General features: G+C 34.7%; 1 protein-coding gene across 1 annotated transcript; it reads right to left on the bottom strand.

Moving 5' to 3' along the window:
* Window positions 1–280: 280 nt before the first annotated feature.
* Window positions 281–19,964, bottom strand: cnpy4 (canopy FGF signaling regulator 4). Its single transcript, XM_034165027.1, has 7 exons — window positions 19,947–19,964; window positions 19,778–19,853; window positions 17,537–17,663; window positions 17,332–17,428; window positions 1,024–1,146; window positions 825–942; window positions 281–704 (listed from the first exon to the last, which is right to left on the bottom strand). Exons 1-7 carry the CDS (start codon window positions 19,962–19,964, stop codon window positions 601–603), a joined length of 663 nt encoding a protein of 220 aa, XP_034020918.1. The 3' UTR covers window positions 281–600.
* Between the last annotated feature and the right edge of the window lie 1,979 nt (window positions 19,965–21,943).

Genomic DNA, 21,943 nt, shown 5'->3' with positions numbered 1-21,943 from the left:
GCTTTTTTTGTTTGAAAGCACTAAAATGATTCAAGTTGTAAGATCTCCAAAAAAAAAAAAATAAAAAAAATAAAAATTGCTGAAATGGGCGTTTTTTCATCTAAAAGCTGAAACCCTGCATAATGCTGTTGTGGCACAATTCAAACACTAGATGGCAGCATTAAACAATGTTAAAGCAGCTTTTTTTTTTTTTTTTTTTGCAATATCACATTTACACTAATATAGGCTCAAAACAACATTAAAGGTGTTGAGCAAAAATGAATATCCTAAATTTTTTTTTAAAAATAGCTGTTTTATTGACAATAATAATAATAAAAAAAAAAATGTACATATTGCTATTTCAAGGATAAGAATAGATGTAGTGTAACAGCATTAAAAATAGACTGTCAGCTTTCATATGAAAATACTGAGATGTGGAAAGAAATTCTGAACTGCAAAATTCCACATTATTCTCCTTCTCATTTTGCTAAAAAGATGCAAAGAGAAAAAAAGTGCAGCGCGCATTATTGCATCACAGCAGCTGCACCGAGTTTGTGAAGCTTTCTGTGCAAAAGGCGACTCTGAGGCCGTCTGTCGCTGGTTTTAGTGCAGATGTTCTCCTCACAGCTCGGAGACATCGTGCGACTTGTTCAACTCCTCTGCGCTGTCGTTTTGCGGCTCCTCTGTGCCTCCTGCGTCGCCTTTCCACACCTCCTTCAGACATTCTGCGACAGGCACAAAGACGAAAGTTGCCTTTAGGTGTTAAAAGTAAGCACATTTTAATGCTCGCTTTTTAAACTGAGCTGCTGCCGGGGTGTGAATGTCTCTGTGGACTTGACAAATACCTCGTTCGGACATCTTGAGGACGCGTTGCTCACAAAGGAAGCTCTCCAGCCTCTGGTCCTGATGGTGGAAGTACCAGTCCTCCACCACCTCCTCGTACTGCTCCAGCATCTTCTCACACTGAACACGTCGTTACAAGTGCGTGCGTTAGAGCGAGACAACAGGATTAAAAACATTTGCAGCAGGCTGGCAAACTCTGACCTGTCTTTTCAGGTCGGACACCTCTACAGAGGGCTCGTCCCACAGCTCGTAGGGCATGCCCAAGTCTACTTTAACACCTTTATGGACCAGGTCCTTCAGTGTTGCCATGGTCTGACTCGTACCCTGAAACATGTACAAGAAAAAGAGTATTATTCGCATAAATCTGCACTCTAATAATGCCAGTTGACTGTCATCACACTGTAGTGATGATCAGATGCGCATATTGTGAATATAAAGTCTATAATAGCATAATGAAGTCATAGATGCATCAAATATAATATGCACCAAATCACACTAAAACATAATCAGCTGATCTTGTCCATGTGGGTTACCTATGGTGTAAGTACCAACTGCCCATTATGTATTGTTCTTGAATTATTGTACACAGAAATTGAAGAATGTAAAATTTATCATAGCATTCTGAACCTCATACCTGTTTAAAAAATACCTTAATCTTCATTCATTTGGAAATATGTACCAAACAACACTAAAACGTAATCACCTGCTCTAGTCCATGTGGGGTACCTATTAGAGCCCGACCGATAGCCGATATTATCGGCTGATATAAGCCCTTTTCAAAGTACTCACTATCGGCCAAAATTTTGCCGATAGAACATAGATAATTTCTCATAAACTGAAATAATGTTTGTGTCGGCAATGTAAAGTGTCCTTGCACCGTTTGTCCAGTAGATGGAGCTCTGACTCCATTCAACTGAGAGCTGCTTACACCCCTTCTTAAATGTGTTCATCACCGGCCCCGTAGTTCGCCGTCACACTGCACTGATCGGCTGAAAAAAGCATACAAGTAAGTTTATAAAGATGTTGTTGGTAATAACATTGCGATTACATTCACCCCACATTTCTCCTGTTTCAGTTCAACTCAGTTTGATTAACTCAGTTTATGTAGTAATGTGTCAAATGTGCTTTATTGCATAAAAAAAATAAATAAATAATATCGGCTGATTTTCTTCCTGTTAAAAGGGAGTTTTCCTTCCCACTGTCGCCAAGTGCTTGCTCATAGGGGGTCGTTTTGACCGTTGGGGTTTTTCTGTAATTACTGTATGGCTTTTGCCTTACAATATAAAGCGCCTTGGGGCGACTGTTGTGATTTGGCGCTATATAAATAAAATTGATTTGATTTGATTTATCGGTTATCGGCAAATCAGCCGATTTATCGATTATCTGCATTTTTTCCATCCAAATATCGTTATCGGCATCGGCCTAAAAAAAAATCCATACCGGTCATGCTCTAGTACCTATGGTGTAAGTACCAAGTGCCTATTATGTATTGTTCTTGAATTACTGTACACAGAAACAGAAGAATATAAAATCTATCATCACATTGTTAAGTTATAGCTGTTTAAAAACCTTAATTAGCATTAATTTGGAAATATGCACCAAATGACACTAAAACATAATCAGCTGATCTAGTCCATGTGGCATACCTATGGTGTAAGTACCAAGTGCCTACTATGTATTGCTCTCAAATTTTTATACACAGAAATTGGAAAATGCAAAATCTATCATAGCATTCTGAAGTCACACTTGTTTAAAAATCCCTAATCTTCATTAATATGCACCAAATTGCACTAAAACATAATCAGCTGATCTAGTCCATGTGGGGTACCTATGGTGTAAGTACCAAGTGCCTATTATGTATTGTTCTTGAATTACTGTACACAGAAAATGAAGAATATAAAATCTATCATCACATTAAGTCATAGCTGTTTAAAAACCTTAATTAGCATTAACTAGGAAATATGCACCAAATGACACTAAAACATAATCAGATGATCTCGTCCATGTGGTGTACCTATGGTGTAAGTACCAAGTGCCTACTATGTATTGTTCTCAAATTTTTATACACAGAAAGTGGAAAATGCAAAATCTATCATAGCATTCTGAAGTCACAACTGTTTAAAAATCCCTAATCTTCATTAATATGCACAAAATTGCAATAAAACATAATCAGCTGATCGACTCCATGTGGGTTACCTGTGGTGTAAATACTAAGTATCTACTATGTATTATTATTGAATTATTGTACACAGAAATTGGAGAATGTAAAATCTATCATAGCATTCTGAACCCCATAGCTGTTAAAAAAAACCTTAATCTTCATTCATTTGGAAATATGTACCAAACAACACTAAAACGTAATCAGCTGCTCTCATCCATGTGTGGTAACTATGGTGTAAGTACCAAGTGCCTATTATGTATTGTTCTTGAATTACTGTACACAGAAACTGAAGAATATAAAATCTATCATCACATTGTTAAGTCATTTGTTAAGATGATATAATGCTGTTTAAAAAGCTTAATTAGCGTTAATTTGGAAATACGCACCAAATGACACTAAAACATAATCAGCTGATCTAGTCCATGTTTTGTACCTATGGTGTAAGTACCAAGTGCCTACTATGTATTGTTCTCAAATTTTTATACACAGAAAGTGGAAAATGCAAAATCTATCATAGCATTTTGAAGTCACAACTGTTTAAAAATCCCTAATCTTCATTAATATGCACAAAATTGCAATAAAACATAATCAGCTGATCGACTCCATGTGGGTTACCTGTGGTGTAAATACTAAGTATCTACTATGTATTATTATTGAATTATTGTACACAGAAATTGGAGAATGTAAAAGCTATCATAGCATTCTGAACCCCATAGCTGTTAAAAAAACCTTAATCTTCATTCATTTGGAAATATGTACCAAACAACACTAAAACGTAATCAGCTGCTCTCATCCATGTGTGGTAACTATGGTGTAAGTACCAAGTGCCTATTATGTATTGTTCTTGAATTACTGTACACAGAAACTGAAGAATATAAAATCTATCATCACATTGTTAAGTCATTTGTTAAGCTGATATAATGCTGTTTAAAAAGCTTAATTAGCGTTAATTTGGAAATACGCACCAAATGACACTAAAACATAATCAGCTGATCTAGTCCATGTTGTGTACCTATGGTGTAAGTACCAAGTGCCTACTATGTATTGTTCTCAAATTTTTATACACAGAAATTGGAAAATGCAAAATCTATCGTAGCATTCTGAAGTCACACTTGTTTAAAAATCCCTAATCTTCATTAATATGCACCAAATTGCATATAATAGCATAATGAAGTCATAGATGCATCAAATATAATATGCACCAAATCACACTAAAACATAATCAGCTGATCTTGTCCATGTGGGTTACCTATGGTGTAAGTACCAACTGCCCATTATGTATTGTTCTCAAATTTTTATACACAGAAATTGGAAAATGCAAAATCTATCGTAGCATTCTGAAGTCAAACTTGTTTAAAAATCCCTAATCTTCATTAATATGCACCAAATTGCACTAAAACATAATCAGCTGATCTAGTCCATGTGGGTTACCTATGGTGTAAGTACCAACTGCCATGGTCTGACTCGTACCCTGAAACATGTACAAGAAAAAGAGTATTATTCGCATAAATCTGCACTCTAATAATGCCAGTTGACTGTCATCACACTGTAGTGATGATCAGATGCGCATATTGTGAATATAAAGTCTATAATAGCATAATGAAGTCATAGATGCATCAAATATAATATGCACCAAATCACACTATAACATAATCAGCTGATCTTGTCCATGTGGGTTACCTATGGTGTAAGTACCAACTGCCCATTATGTATTGTTCTTGAATTATTGTACACAGAAATTGAAGAATGTAAAATTTATCATAGCATTCTGAACCTCATACCTGTTTAAAAAATACCTTAATCTTCATTCATTTGGAAATATGTACCAAACAACACTAAAACGTAATCACCTGCTCTAGTCCATGTGGGGTACCTATTAGAGCCCGACCGATAGCCGATATTATCGGCTGATATAAGCCCTTTTCAAAGTACTCACTATCGGCCAAAATTTTGCCGATAGAACATAGATAATTTCTCATAAACTGAAATAATGTTTGTGTCGGCAATGTAAAGTGTCCTTGCACCGTTTGTCCAGTAGATGGAGCTCTGACTCCATTCAGCTGAGAGCTGCTTACACCCCTTCTTAAATGTGTTCATCACCGGCCCCGTAGTTCGCCGTCACACTGCACTGATCGGCTGAAAAAAGCATACAAGTAAGTTTATAAAGATGTTGTTGGTAATAACATTGCGATTACATTCACCCCACATTTCTCCTGTTTCAGTTCAACTCAGTTTGATTAACTCAGTTTATGTAGTAATGTGTCAAATGTGCTTTATTGCATAAAAAAAAAAAATAAATAATATCGGCTGATTTTCTTCCTGTTAAAAGGGAGTTTTCCTTCCCACTGTCGCCAAGTGCTTGCTCATAGGGGGTCGTTTTGACCGTTGGGGTTTTTCTGTAATTACTGTATGGCTTTTGCCTTACAATATAAAGCGCCTTGGGGCGACTGTTGTGATTTGGCGCTATATAAATAAAATTGATTTGATTTGATTTATCGGTTATCGGCAAATCAGCCGATTTATCGATTATCTGCATTTTTTCCATCCAAATATCGTTATCGGCATCGGCCTAAAAAAAAAATCCATACCGGTCATGCTCTAGTACCTATGGTGTAAGTACCAAGTGCCTATTATGTATTGTTCTTGAATTACTGTACACAGAAACTGAAGAATATAAAATCTATCATCACATTGTTAAGTTATAGCTGTTTAAAAACCTTAATTAGCATTAATTTGGAAATATGCACCAAATGACACTAAAACATAATCAGCTGATCTAGTCCATGTGGCATACCTATGGTGTAAGTACCAAGTGCCTACTATGTATTGCTCTCAAATTTTTATACACAGAAATTGGAAAATGCAAAATCTATCATAGCATTCTGAAGTCACACTTGTTTAAAAATCCCTAATCTTCATTAATATGCACCAAATTGCACTAAAACATAATCAGCTGATCTAGTCCATGTGGGGTACCTATGGTGTAAGTACCAAGTGCCTATTATGTATTGTTCTTGAATTACTGTACACAGAAAATGAAGAATATAAAATCTATCATCACATTAAGTCATAGCTGTTTAAAACCTTAATTAGCATTAACTAGGAAATATGCACCAAATGACACTAAAACATAATCAGCTGATCTAGTCCATGTTTTGTACCTATGGTGTAAGTACCAAGTGCCTACTATGTATTGTTCTCAAATTTTTATACACAGAAAGTGGAAAATGCAAAATCTATCATAGCATTTTGAAGTCACAACTGTTTAAAAATCCCTAATCTTCATTAATATGCACAAAATTGCAATAAAACATAATCAGCTGATCGACTCCATGTGGGTTACCTGTGGTGTAAATACTAAGTATCTACTATGTATTATTATTGAATTATTGTACACAGAAATTGGAGAATGTAAAATCTATCATAGCATTCTGAACCCCATAGCTGTTAAAAAAACCTTAATCTTCATTCATTTGGAAATATGTACCAAACAACACTAAAACATAATCAGCTGCTCTCATCCATGTGTGGTAACTATGGTGTAAGTACCAAGTGCCTATTATGTATTGTTCTTGAATTACTGTACACAGAAACTGAAGAATATAAAATCTATCATCACATTGTTAAGTCATTTGTTAAGCTGATATAATGCTGTTTAAAAAGCTTAATTAGCGTTAATTTGGAAATACGCACCAAATGACACTAAAACATAATCAGCTGATCTAGTCCATGTTGTGTACCTATGGTGTAAGTACCAAGTGCCTACTATGTATTGTTCTCAAATTTTTATACACAGAAATTGGAAAATGCAAAATCTATCGTAGCATTCTGAAGTCATACTTGTTTAAAAATCCCTAATCTTCATTAATATGCACCAAATTGCATATAATAGCATAATGAAGTCATAGATGCATCAAATATAATATGCACCAAATCACACTAAAACATAATCAGCTGATCTTGTCCATGTGGGTTACCTATGGTGTAAGTACCAACTGCCCATTATGTATTGTTCTCAAATTTTTATACACAGAAATTGGAAAATGCAAAATCTATCGTAGCATTCTGAAGTCAAACTTGTTTAAAAATCCCTAATCTTCATTAATATGCACCAAATTGCACTAAAACATAATCAGCTGATCTAGTCCATGTGGGTTACCTATGGTGTAAGTACCAACTGCCATGGTCTGACTCGTACCCTGAAACATGTACAAGAAAAAGAGTATTATTCGCATAAATCTGCACTCTAATAATGCCAGTTGACTGTCATCACACTGTAGTGATGATCAGATGCGCATATTGTGAATATAAAGTCTATAATAGCATAATGAAGTCATAGATGCATCAAATATAATATGCACCAAATCACACTAAAACATAATCAGCTGATCTTGTCCATGCGGGTTACCTATGGTGTAAGTACCAACTGCCCATTATGTATTGTTCTTGAATTATTGTACACAGAAATTGAAGAATGTAAAATTTATCATAGCATTCTGAACCTCATACCTGTTTAAAAAATACCTTAATCTTCATTCATTTGGAAATATGTACCAAACAACACTAAAACGTAATCACCTGCTCTAGTCGATGTGGGGTACCTATTAGAGCCCGACCGATAGCCGATATTATCGGCTGATATAAGCCCTTTTCAAAGTACTCACTATCGGCCAAAATTTTGCCGATAGAACATAGATAATTTCTCATAAACTGAAATAATGTTTGTGTCGGCAATGTAAAGTGTTCTTGCACCGTTTGTCCAGTAGATGGAGCTCTGACTCCATTCAACTGAGAGCTGCTTACACCCCTTCTTAAATGTGTTCATCACCGGCCCCGTAGTTCGCCGTCACACTGCACTGATCGGCTGAAAAAAGCATACAAGTAAGTTTATAAAGATGTTGTTGGTAATAACATTGCGATTACATTCACCCCACATTTCTCCTGTTTCAGTTCAACTCAGTTTGATTAACTCAGTTTATGTAGTAATGTGTCAAATGTGCTTTATTGCATAAAAAAAATAAATAAATAATATCGGCTGATTTTCTTCCTGTTAAAAGGGAGTTTTCCTTCCCACTGTCGCCAAGTGCTTGCTCATAGGGGGTCGTTTTGACCGTTGGGGTTTTTCTGTAATTACTGTATGGCTTTTGCCTTACAATATAAAGCGCCTTGGGGCGACTGTTGTGATTTGGCGCTATATAAATAAAATTGATTTGATTTGATTTATCGGTTATCGGCAAATCAGCCGATTTATCGATTATCTGCATTTTTTCCATCCAAATATCGTTATCGGCATCGGCCTAAAAAAAAATCCATACCGGTCATGCTCTAGTACCTATGGTGTAAGTACCAAGTGCCTATTATGTATTGTTCTTGAATTACTGTACACAGAAACTGAAGAATATAAAATCTATCATCACATTGTTAAGTCATTTGTTAAGCTGATATAATGCTGTTTAAAAAGCTTAATTAGCGTTAATTTGGAAATACGCACCAAATGACACTAAAACATAATCAGCTGATCTAGTCCATGTTGTGTACCTATGGTGTAAGTACCAAGTGCCTACTATGTATTGTTCTCAAATTTTTATACACAGAAATTGGAAAATGCAAAATCTATCGTAGCATTCTGAAGTCACACTTGTTTAAAAATCCCTAATCTTCATTAATATGCACCAAATTGCACTAAAACATAATCAGCTGATCTAGTCCATGTGGGTTACCTATGGTGTAAGTACCAGCTGCCTATTATGTATTGTTCTTGAATTATTGTACACAGAAATTGAAGAATATAAAATCTATCATCACATTGTTAAGTCATTTGTTAAGCTGATATAATGCTGTTTAAAAAGCTTAATTAGCATTAATTTAGAAATACGCATCAAATGACACTAAAACATAATCAGCTGATCTAGTCCATGTGGTGTACCTATGGTGTAAGTACCAAGTGCCTACTATGTATTGTTCTCACATTTCTATACACAGAAATTGGAAAATGCAAAATCTATCATAGCATACTGAAGCCACACTTGTATAAAAATCCCTAATCTTCATTAATATGCACCAAATTGCACGAAAACATAATCAGCTGATCTAGTCCATGTGGGTTACCTATGGTATAAGTACCAACTGCCTATTATGTATTGTTCTTGAATTATTGTACACAGAAATTGAAGAATGTAAAATCTGTCATCACATTGTTAAGTCATAGCTGCTAAAAAAAACAAAATCTTCAATCATTTGGAAATATGTACCAAAAACCCTGAACCGTAATCAGCTGCTCTAGTCCATGTGGGGTACCTATGGCATAAGTACCAAGTGCCTATTATGTATTGTTCTTGAATTACTGTACACAGAACCTGAAGAATGTAAAATCTATCATCACATTGTTAAGTCATAGCTGTTCAAAACCCTTAGCATTAATTTGGAAACATGCACCAAACATAATCAGTTGATCTAGTCCATGTGGGTTACCTATGGTGTAAGTACCAACTGCCTATTATGTATTGTTCTTGAATTATTGTACACAGAAATTGAAGAATATAAAATCTGTCATCACATTGTTAAGTCATAGCTGTTAAAAAAACAAAATCTCCAATCATTTGGAAATATGTACCAAACAACACTAAAACATAATCACCTGCTCTAGTCCATGTGGGGTACCTATGGTGTAAGTACCAAGTGCCTATTATGTATTGTTCTTGAATTACTGTACACAGAAATTGAAGAATATAAAATCTATCATCACATTAAGTCATAGCTGTTTAAAAACCTTAATTAGCATTAATTTGGAAATATGCACCAAATGACACTAAAACATAATCAGCTGATCTAGTCCATGTCGTGTACCTATGGTGTAAGTACCAAGTGCCTACTATGTATTGTTCTCAAATTTGTATACACAGAAAGTGGAAAATGCCAAATCTATCATAGCATTCTGAAGTCACACATGTTTAAAAATCCCTAATCTTCATTAATATGCACCAAATTGCACTAAAACATAATCAGCTGATCTAGTCCATGTGGGGTACCTATGGTGTAAGTACCAAGTGCCTATTATGTATTGTTCTTGAATTACTGTACACAGAAACTGAAGAATATAAAATCTATCATCACATTAAGTCATAGCTGTTTAAAAACCTTAATTAGCATTAATTGGTAAATACGCACCAAATGACACTAAAACATAATCAGCTGATCTAGTCCATGTGGTGTACCTATGGTGTAAGTACCAAGTGCCTACTACGTATTGTTCTCACATTTTTATACACAGAAATTGGAAAATGCAAAATCTATCATAGCATACTGAAGCCACACTTTGGAAATATGTACCAAAAACACTAAACCGTAATCAGCTGCTCTAGTCCATGTGGGGTACCTATGGCATAAGTACCAAGTGCCTATTATGGATTGTTCTTGAATTACTGTACACAGAACCTGAAGAATGTAAAATCTATCATCACATTGTTAAGTCATAGCTGTTCAAAAACCTTAGCATTAATTGGAAACATGCACCAAACGTAATCAGTTGATCTAGTCCATGTGGGTTACCTATGGTGTAAGTACCAACTGCCTATTATGTATTGTTCTTGAATTATTGTACACAGAAATTGAAGAATATAAAATCTATCATAGCATTCTGAACCTCATAGCTGTTAAAAAAAAAACCTTAATCTTCATTCATTTGGAAATATGTACCAAACAACACTAAAACGTAATCACCTGCTCTAGTCCATGTGGGGTACCTATGGTGTAAGTACCAAGTGCCTATTATGTATTGTTCTTGAATTACTGTACACAGAAACTGAAGAATATAAAATCTATCATCACATTAAGTCATAGCTGTTTAAAAACCTTAATTAGCATTAATTTGGAAATATGCACCAAATGACACTAAAACATAATCAGCTGATCTAGTCCATGTTGTGTACCTATGGTGTAAGTACCAAGTGCCTACTATGTATTGTTCTCAAATTTTTATACACAGAAAGCGGAAAATGCCAAATCTATCATAGCATTCTGAAAGTCACACATGTTTAAAAATCCCTAATCTTCATTAATATGCACCAAATTGCAATAAAACATAATCAGCTGATCGACTCCATGTGGGTTACCTGTAGTGTAAATACTAAGTATCTACTATGTATTATTATTGAATTATTGTACACAGAAATTGGAGAATGTAAAATCTATCATAGCATTCTGAACCCCATAGCTGTTAAAAAAAACCTTAATCTTCATTCATTTGGAAATATGTACCAAACAACACTAAAACGTAATCAGCTGCTCTCATCCATGTGTGGTAACTATGGTGTAAGTACCAAGTGCCTATTATGTATTGTTCTTGAATTACTGTACACAGAAACTGAAGAATATAAAATCTATCATCACATTGTTAAGTCATTTGTTAAGCTGATATAATGCTGTTTAAAAAGCTTAATTAGCGTTAATTTGGAAATACGCACCAAATGACACTAAAACATAATCAGCTGATCTAGTCCATGTTTTGTACCTATGGTGTAAGTACCAAGTGCCTACTATGTATTGTTCTCAAATTTTTATACACAGAAAGTGGAAAATGCAAAATCTATCATAGCATTTTGAAGTCACAACTGTTTAAAAATCCCTAATCTTCATTAATAGCACAAAATTGCAATAAAACATAATCAGCTGATCGACTCCATGTGGGTTACCTGTGGTGTAAATACTAAGTATCTACTATGTATTATTATTGAATTATTGTACACAGAAATTGGAGAATGTAAAATCTATCATAGCATTCTGAACCCCATAGCTGTTAAAAAAACCTTAATCTTCATTCATTTGGAAATATGTACCAAACAACACTAAAACGTAATCAGCTGCTCTCATCCATGTGTTGTAACTATGGTGTAAGTACCAAGTGCCTATTATGTATTGTTCTTGAATTACTGTACACAGAAACTGAAGAATATAAAATCTATCATCACATTGTTAAGTCATTTGTTAAGCTGATATAATGCTGTTTAAAAAGCTTAATTAGCGTTAATTTGGAAATACGCACCAAATGACACTAAAACATAATCAGCTGATCTAGTCCATGTTGTGTACCTATGGTGTAAGTACCAAGTGCCTACTATGTATTGTTCTCAAATTTTTATACACAGAAATTGGAAAATGCAAAATCTATCGTAGCATTCTGAAGTCATACTTGTTTAAAAATCCCTAATCTTCATTAATATGCACCAAATTGCACTAAAACATAATCAGCTGATCTAGTCCATGTGGGTTACCTATGGTGTAAATACCAACTGCCTATTATGTATTGTTCTTGAATTATTGTACACAGAAACTGAAGAATATAAAATCTATCATCACATTGTTAAGTCATTTGTTAAGCTGATATAATGCTGTTTAAAAAGCTTAATTAGCATTAATTTGGAAATACGCACCAAATGACACTAAAACATAATCAGCTGATCTAGTCCATGTGGTGTACCTATGGTGTAAGTACCAAGTGCCTACTATGTATTGTTCTCACATTTCTATACACAGAAATTGGAAAATGCAAAATCTATCATAGCATACTGAAGCCACACTTGTATAAAAATCCCTAATCTTCATTAATATGCACCAAATTGCACGAAAACATAATCAGCTGATCTAGTCCATGTGGGTTACCTATGGTATAAGTACCAACTGCCTATTATGTATTGTTCTTGAATTATTGTACACAGAAATTGAAGAATGTAAACTCTGTCATCACATTGTTAAGTCATAGCTGCTAAAAAAACAAAATCTTCAATCATTTGGAAATATGTACCAAAAACCCTGAACCGTAATCAGCTGCTCTAGTCCATGTGGGGTACCTATGGCATAAGTACCAAGTGCCTATTATGTATTGTTCTTGAATTACTGTACACAGAACCTGAAGAATGTAAAATCTATCATCACATTGTTAAGTCATAGCTGTTCAAAACCCTTAGCATTAATTTGGAAACATGCACCAAACGTAATCAGTTGATCTAGTCCATGTGGGTTACCTGTGGTGTAAATACTAAGTATCTACTATGTATTATTATTGAATTATTGTACACAGAAATTGGAGAATGTAAAATCTATCATAGCATTCTGAACCCCATAGCTGTTAAAAAAAACCTTAATCTTCATTCATTTGGAAATATGTACCAAACAACACTAAAACGTAATCAGCTGCTCTCATCCATGTGTGGTAACTATGGTGTAAGTACCAAGTGCCTATTATGTATTGTTCTTGAATTACTGTACACAGAAACTGAAGAATATAAAATCTATCATCACATTGTTAAGTCATTTGTTAAGATGATATAATGCTGTTTAAAAAGCTTAATTAGCGTTAATTTGGAAATACGCACCAAATGACACTAAAACATAATCAGCTGATCTAGTCCATGTTTTGTACCTATGGTGTAAGTACCAAGTGCCTACTATGTATTGTTCTCAAATTTTTATACACAGAAAGTGGAAAATGCAAAATCTATCATAGCATTTTGAAGTCACAACTGTTTAAAAATCCCTAATCTTCATTAATATGCACAAAATTGCAATAAAACATAATCAGCTGATCGACTCCATGTGGGTTACCTGTGGTGTAAATACTAAGTATCTACTATGTATTATTATTGAATTATTGTACACAGAAATTGGAGAATGTAAAATCTATCATAGCATTCTGAACCCCATAGCTGTTAAAAAAAACCTTAATCTTCATTCATTTGGAAATATGTACCAAACAACACTAAAACGTAATCAGCTGCTCTCATCCATGTGTGGTAACTATGGTGTAAGTACCAAGTGCCTATTATGTATTGTTCTTGAATTACTGTACACAGAAACTGAAGAATATAAAATCTATCATCACATTGTTAAGTCATTTGTTAAGCTGATATAATGCTGTTTAAAAAGCTTAATTAGCGTTAATTTGGAAATACGCACCAAATGACACTAAAACATAATCAGCTGATCTAGTCCATGTTGTGTACCTATGGTGTAAGTACCAAGTGCCTACTATGTATTGTTCTCAAATTTTTATACACAGAAATTGGAAAATGCAAAATCTATCGTAGCATTCTGAAGTCAAACTTGTTTAAAAATCCCTAATCTTCATTAATATGCACCAAATTGCACTAAAACATAATCAGCTGATCTAGTCCATGTGGGTTACCTATGGTGTAAGTACCAACTGCCTATTATGTATTGTTCTTGAATTATTGTACACAGAAATTGAAGAATATAAAATCTATCATCACATTGTTAAGTCATTTGTTAAGCTGATATAATGCTGTTTAAAAAGCTTAATTAGCATTAATTTGGAAATACGCACCAAATGACACTAAAACATAATCAGCTGATCTAGTCCATGTGGTGTACCTATGGTGTAAGTACCAAGTGCCTACTATGTATTGTTCTCACATTTCTATACACAGAAATTGGAAAATGCAAAATCTATCATAGCATACTGAAGCCATACTTGTATAAAAATCCCTAATCTTCATTAATATGCACCAAATTGCACGAAAACATAATCAGCTGATCTAGTCCATGTGGGTTACCTATGGTATAAGTACCAACTGCCTATTATGTATTGTTCTTGAATTATTGTACACAGAAATTGAAGAATGTAAACTCTGTCATCACATTGTTAAGTCATAGCTGCTAAAAAAACAAAATCTTCAATCATTTGGAAATATGTACCAAAAACCCTGAACCGTAATCAGCTGCTCTAGTCCATGTGGGGTACCTATGGCATAAGTACCAAGTGCCTATTACGTATTGTTCTTGAATTACTGTACACAGAACCTGAAGAATGTAAAATCTATCATCACATTGTTAAGTCATAGCTGTTCAAAACCCTTAGCATTAATTTGGAAACATGCACCAAACGTAATCAGTTGATCTAGTCCATGTGGGTTACCTATGGTGTAAGTACCAACTGCCTATTATGTATTGTTCTTGAATTATTGTACACAGAAATTGAGGAATATAAAATCTGTCATCACATTGTTAAGTCATAGCTGTTAAAAAAACAAAATCTCCAATCATTTGGAAATATGTACCAAACAACACTAAAACGTAATCACCTGCTCTAGTCCATGTGGGGTACCTATGGTGTAAGCACCAAGTGCCTATTATGTATTGTTCTTGAATTACTGTACACAGAAATTGAAGAATATAAAATCTATCATCACATTAAGTCATAGCTGTTTAAAAACCTTAATTAGCATTAATTGGGAAATACGCACCAAATGACACTAAAACATAATCAGCTGATCTAGTCCATGTGGTGTACCTATGGTGTAAGTACCAAGTGCCTACTACGTATTGTTCTCACATTTTTATACACAGAAATTGGAAAATGCAAAATCTATCATAGCATACTGAAGCCACACTTTGGAAATATGTACCAAAAACACTAAACCGTAATCAGCTGCTCTAGTCCATGTGGGGTACCTATGGCATAAGTACCAAGTGCCTATTATGGATTGTTCTTGAATTACTGTACACAGAACCTGAAGAATGTAAAATCTATCATCACATTGTTAAGTCATAGCTGTTCAAAAACCTTAGCATTAATTTGGAAACATGCACCAAACGTAATCAGTTGATCTAGTCCATGTGGGTTACCTATGGTGTAAGTACCAACTGCCTATTATGTATTGTTCTTGAATTATTGTACACAGAAATTGAAGAATATAAAATCTATCATAGCATTCTGAACCTCATAGCTGTTAAAAAAAACCTTAATCTTCATTCATTTGGAAATATGTACCAAACAACACTAAAACGTAATCACCTGCTCTAGTCCATGTGGGGTACCTATGGTGTAAGTACCAAGTGCCTATTATGTATTGTTCTTGAATTACTGTACACAGAAACTGAAGAATATAAAATCTATCATCACATTAAGTCATAGCTGTTTAAAAACCTTAATTAGCATTAATTTGGAAATATGCACCAAATGACACTAAAACATAATCAGCTGATCTAGTCCATGTTGTGTACCTATGGTGTAAGTACCAAGTGCCTACTATGTATTGTTCTCAAATTTTTATACACAGAAAGTGGAAAATGCCAAATCTATCACAGCATTCTGAAAGTCACACATGTTTAAAAATCCCTAATCTTCATTAATATGCACAAAATTGCACTAAAACATAATCAGCTGATCGACTCCATGTGGGTTACCTGTGGTGTAAATACTAAGTATCTACTATGTATTATTATTGAATTATTGGACACAGAAATTGGAGAATGTAACATCTATCATAGCATTCTGAACCCCATAGCTGTTAAAAAAAACCTTAATCTTCATTCATTTGGAAATATGTACAAAACAACACTAAAACGTAATCAGCTGCTCTAGTCCATGTGGGGTACCTATGGTGTAAGTATCAAGTGCCTATTATATATTGTTCTTGAAGTATTGTACACAGAAACTGAAGAATATAAAATCTATCATCACGTTGTTAAGTCATTTGTTAAACTGATATAATGCTGTTCAAAAACCTTAATTAGCATTAATTTGGAAATACGCACCAAATGACACTAAAACATAATTAGCTGATCTCGTCCATTTGGTGTACCTATGGTGTAAGTACCAAGTGCCTACTATGTATTGTTCTCAAATTTTTATACACAGAAAGTGGAAAATGCAAAATCTATATATAATAATCTATCATAGCATTCTAAAGTCACAGCTGTTTGTGCACCAAACTCCATTAAAACATAATCAGCTGATCTAGTCCATGTGGGTTACCTGTGGTGTAAATACTAAGTATCTACTATGTATTATTATGGAATTATTGTACACAGAAATCGGAGAATATAAAATCTATCATAGGATTCTGAACTTTAAAACAACAACAACAAAAAAACCCAAACCCTAATCTTCATTTACATGCAAATATATACCAAACAACTAACATAATCATCTGATTTACTCCATGTGGGGTACCTATGGTGTAAGTACCAAGTGTCAACCCACCGTATATTTTGGGATTATTGTTCACAAGATGGAAATCATAAAGCATCCTGAAATCATATCTGTTAAAACCCCACTTAAAAAATAAAACACCCAGAATCCTTAATGCACAAATACATACAACAAACAGCGTGTATCGTTCACAAATTACTGTACTGGCAAGAATGTGTCCATAGATTGATGCAAACATGGCAACATATTATGTTTTGCACAAAAATGCATAGTATCAGGGCCAAAATATTAATAATATGGTATTTATTTAACATTTATAATGCCAAGCTGGGTTGGAAACGCTATCCGTACGTGAGTAGGAGGTAAATAAATAAACAAACAGGCTGGGAGGTGAGGTCACCTTGGCGTATCTCAGGCTGCCCAGCCTCTCTGCGTGCACGTTATAGTGCAGGATACGCTCACATATGTCATCTACAGCCTCAGTCAGACGGGTTTCACTGAAACCAGAAGACAAAAAGGCACCTTAAATTTAAGATATTAACCACTTTAATACATTCATCACCTTAAAGTTGATTCAAAACCAACATTTTCCCCATTAAACTTACGACGTGTTGTATTTTATCTTGCGTCTGCTCTTCCCAGAATCCAACACTTCTCCCACCTCCAGGACTTCTTTGGAGCGCCCAGTTTTCTCCAGCGCCCCCTGCAGCTCCGCCGAGAGAATCTTGCACACTGATGGACAGCAAAAGCGGACATCAATTACACCGGTTGAACAGTTTTTGGAAGCCTGTTTTAGTGCATGAAAAGCCTTCTCTAGTCCACTCAAACATGAATGCGCTTAAAAAGTCGAGAGGCCCACCGATACTGATTTTTGGGCTGCTGATACAATATCAATATTAGACAGTAAAAAAAAAAAAATCTGCTGATATATAAATCTGTTTATTCCTCACAAATCTTTACCGTATGTGACGGCAAACATATGAAATTAATACACAAATACAGCTGTCTGGGAGCATATTCCGCCATCTTGTATTTTTTCTTCAAGAAACTAACCGACATACATCACGCGCCACCATGTTGCATCGTTCAGCATTTGCATAAACTAGACTTCTTGTCTATTTTGGACAGTGCCCTATGTACAGATACCATTTGGAACAGACCAGTCTCACCCCTTTTTGCGTGATACGGTACCGGTATCACAAACCAATAGACTAAATCACTTTTTGTGATGTCATCAGGAATTGGTATCAGATCTGGTTGTTCTCTGCAGTGTTAAATAATAAAATAAGACTATTGGCAAAAATAACAACAGTACTGATTAGAGGTGGGCGGATCGATCCTAATATCGATAATATTGATACCAACACTGGTATTGATATTGAACGATCCTCATGTAAAAAGATCGATACTCAAGCTTTTTTTTCTCTCCCGCACACACTGACTGCTGCACACGCAGATTCACCAAAATCTACTCTCTGTCTGTAAGAGCAGCGCTGCGCTGTCACACAACACAGAGCAGCGCACCCTTGTATTGTGGTTTGTCAGCCCTCTACCTCAGGAGATTTTGTTTTAAGTTGTGTTGAGTGATATTTTTTTAAACAAAAATGTTGATTGTGATAATAAAGTATTTTGTTGTCACGTACAATGTTTGGCGAAATTCTATCCTAGGTCTTTTGGATCCTTTGGATCTATGAAGCTTAAATATGAAAAAGTATCAGTATCGGTATCGATATCGGCGATACTGAGCCTGTATTTACTTAGTATCGGATCAATACCAAAATTCCCAGTATCGCCCACCTCTACTACTGATATGTTTGTGAAAGGCTCATATCACCCAGCTGATATATCAGTCAGACTCTAAGGCACTTTTGATTGAGATATAATGCAAAATGTACACCAAATGGGCTTTTCAACATTAAATGCAAATGTCCACAAAAGCCGGAATCTGGATCAGATCAGGATCAAGTGAGTGCCAGTCTGCACCTCACTTTCAAATATGAGAGTGATTGGGGCACATTTGATTAAGATATAACGCAAAATATACATTAAATGGGGGTTTCAATGTTAAATTTAAATAGCCACAAAATCTGTAATCTGGATCAGATCTGGATGAAACTTTGTCAGTTGATAAAGAACACCATCCTACATAATGTGCTCAAATATGAAAGAAATGTAATATTTTAACAGTTGTGAATTTTTGAAAATTTGTTCAATGAAAAAGGAAAGGGATTTTTCCAAGATATTTCCTCACCCTGACCTATGACCTTGAAACTTTAATCACTTTTTGCCTATCAGGATATGAATTAGCTGTTAAAAAAAAAATCATAACAATATATGGAAAATTGTGAGTTACAGGCTGTTCACAAACAAACAGGGGCAAAAATGTAATATAAAGGCTCAAATTCCTAAATCGCTAATGCAATATCGATACTAAAACCCATGAATTAGAACAGAAAGTTAACACTACAAGCGCATCTTGAGTTATTCGATTCACTTGTGGTAGTGCAGTAACAACGTTACAAAATAAATAAATAAAATAATAACTTATAATTTTTATTTATTTATTTTTAAATCTTGTATAATGTAAAAACATTTTCTGTAATCTACAACACTAAATGGATATGGATTTATTTTGTAAAATTCGTATCTGTATAAATGAGAATAACACAAAAGTGAGTATCCAAGTGTTCAAGTACTTTTTAAGTTAAAAACAGAAGAGCCCATACAAAAAAACGTGTTTACATCATCACAATAATATGTACTTTTAAGCCCACATCCGTAATAAAAAGCTTTAAATTTATTTGTGTCCAAATATTTTTGGGCCGAGCGTAAAAAAACGGTTCTACCTTCGCATTTATTCGGAAGTCTCTCGTCGTCGTCTGCTGAAACAAAACTCCACACTAAAAAAAAGACAGAATATAACTATTTTCATTGTCCCCGGTGGTGTTTTAAATGAATTAAAGCACATTTTCTGGAACTACATTTTGAAAACAAAAGCCACATCAGCGTATTTACAGGATAGAAACTGCGCATGCGCCGTGTAGTTACCAGGCAAACCTAGTCGATACCCGATGAACAGATTTCAGGACAGATAGTCGATTTTCCCCTTTTTTCTTTAAAAATTTTGTTTTTTCCAACATTGTATCATGTACAGAGTCATGCAATAAATATTTCGTTGAATTGAGGAAGATGAAAACGCCAACATATAACTCCTAACTTTTACAAAACAGCATGAAACAAAGATTCTGTCCCAGATAGGAACTTCCCACCAGTCCTAGAGCGGGTTGTTACATTTATGGTAGGCTATATGTTGCACTAGAGTGGGTTAATGTTACAAAAGCATGACAAATAAAAAAAAACCCATTTAATTATGGTGAATTGATTTTAAGATTTATAGACAACAGTGCAATTAAAGGTGATTAATGGTGTATGTTTTCTTTATTATATTTGTTTATAGCTTAGCCTAGTAGCTATAATTTAATTTTACTACTAGTCTACAGACTAGGCATACATATACTACAATCTTCTGTATGAATATTTAGGTTTTAGAAGTTAATTCCTATGATATTATGTTGTTTATTACCCTTACTGTGTATACACTTATATACATGATGTCCATATTCTTGAGCCGCTTGGGTGGGTAGGGAGAGTTTTCATGGGATTAAAAAAAGCTTTTCAACCTACCATCCCTGGTTCTCAAGACCAGGCACCTAAGTGGCTCTACTCTACTCCGTTCTATACTCTTCTATTCTACTCTTCTTTTTTTTTTTTTTAGCTATACCTTAGTATACACTAGTAGAGTTCTCCCTTAGAAATGGAATGTATTATAGAAGACATACCTTACTGAATTTTCATATGTTTTATTTTTGTAAAGTGAACTTTAAAATCAGTTTGTACCAAATGCCGAACATTTGGCATTTGGTAAATTCCCTTTCCATCAGAATCTGTCATTTGTAAATTTGTTTAGGGACTTTTTGTAAGAGTCTTCTGCCAGTTGTGAAAGTGTTTTTGCACTTCTCAGCCACCACAAGATGCCCTTCCTGACACAACTACACATGACATGGTGAAATGTAACAAGGGTAGGATTTGAACCACAAACTTGAAACAGACATTCAAACCACCACTTGGCCAACGCCACCAGCCACAAACCTTGATGACTAAATCTAAGTCACAGTGGGTTCCAGACCTCCACTAGATGTTGCTATCATCATAGCTTCAAATGTTTTGAACCAATTAAGTACTCGTGGAACAATTTCTATTTACTGTTTTGTGTTTCAAAACGGTACAGTTTCAAACATTTTGAAACTGTGATCCCTTTCTAAACCATCTGTATTTTGGATATTTCAGCTTTCTAACAGATTTGTTTAGTGTTTCAAGCATTTTGAAAGAGCGAATTATTTTCTGAAAGTATTGTACCTTGTCATTTCAATAATTTTCAAACAGTATTGTATGTTTCGTGATCAAGCATTTTGAAATAATCGTTTTCTGACAACTGTAATGTATACACTGGGTGTTTCAAATAATTTTCAAACAGAATTGTTTTGTTTAGTGTTTCGAACATTGTTGTGAAACAGCGAATCACTTTCTGAAACAACTGTATCTTGGGCATTTGAATAATTTTATAACAGAATTTAGTGTCTCGAGCATTTTGAAACAATGAATCGCAGGGATGCATGCTAAAGTTGTCGACACTGTACTAAGTTTAGCATTGCATTAATACCTATTCGGAGCTGAGTCTTAATGCCCAACCTCACTATGTCAGCTTTGAGACTTGGATCAGAAGTTCAGGTATTCATTACCTCCCCAAACCCCCCATCCTGGGGTACATTTTTCCCTTTTACCCCACACAAATGTAGATGTAGAAAAATAAGATAAGGTACTGTGTGTGTGTAGACCACAATTCTGTGCTTTGTGGGCCACATTTGGCCCTCGGTCCACCAATTTGAGTCCCCTACATTAGCAGGTTAAAGAATTTGGTACCCATTCCACTATTTTATTTTGTCATTTATGAC

Source organism: Thalassophryne amazonica, chromosome 23, assembly GCF_902500255.1.
Source record: "Thalassophryne amazonica chromosome 23, fThaAma1.1, whole genome shotgun sequence".
Classification (NCBI taxonomy): Eukaryota; Metazoa; Chordata; class Actinopteri; order Batrachoidiformes; family Batrachoididae; genus Thalassophryne; species Thalassophryne amazonica.
Note: the sequence above shows the minus strand (reverse complement) of the source record. Positions and strands in the feature narration are given on the sequence as shown.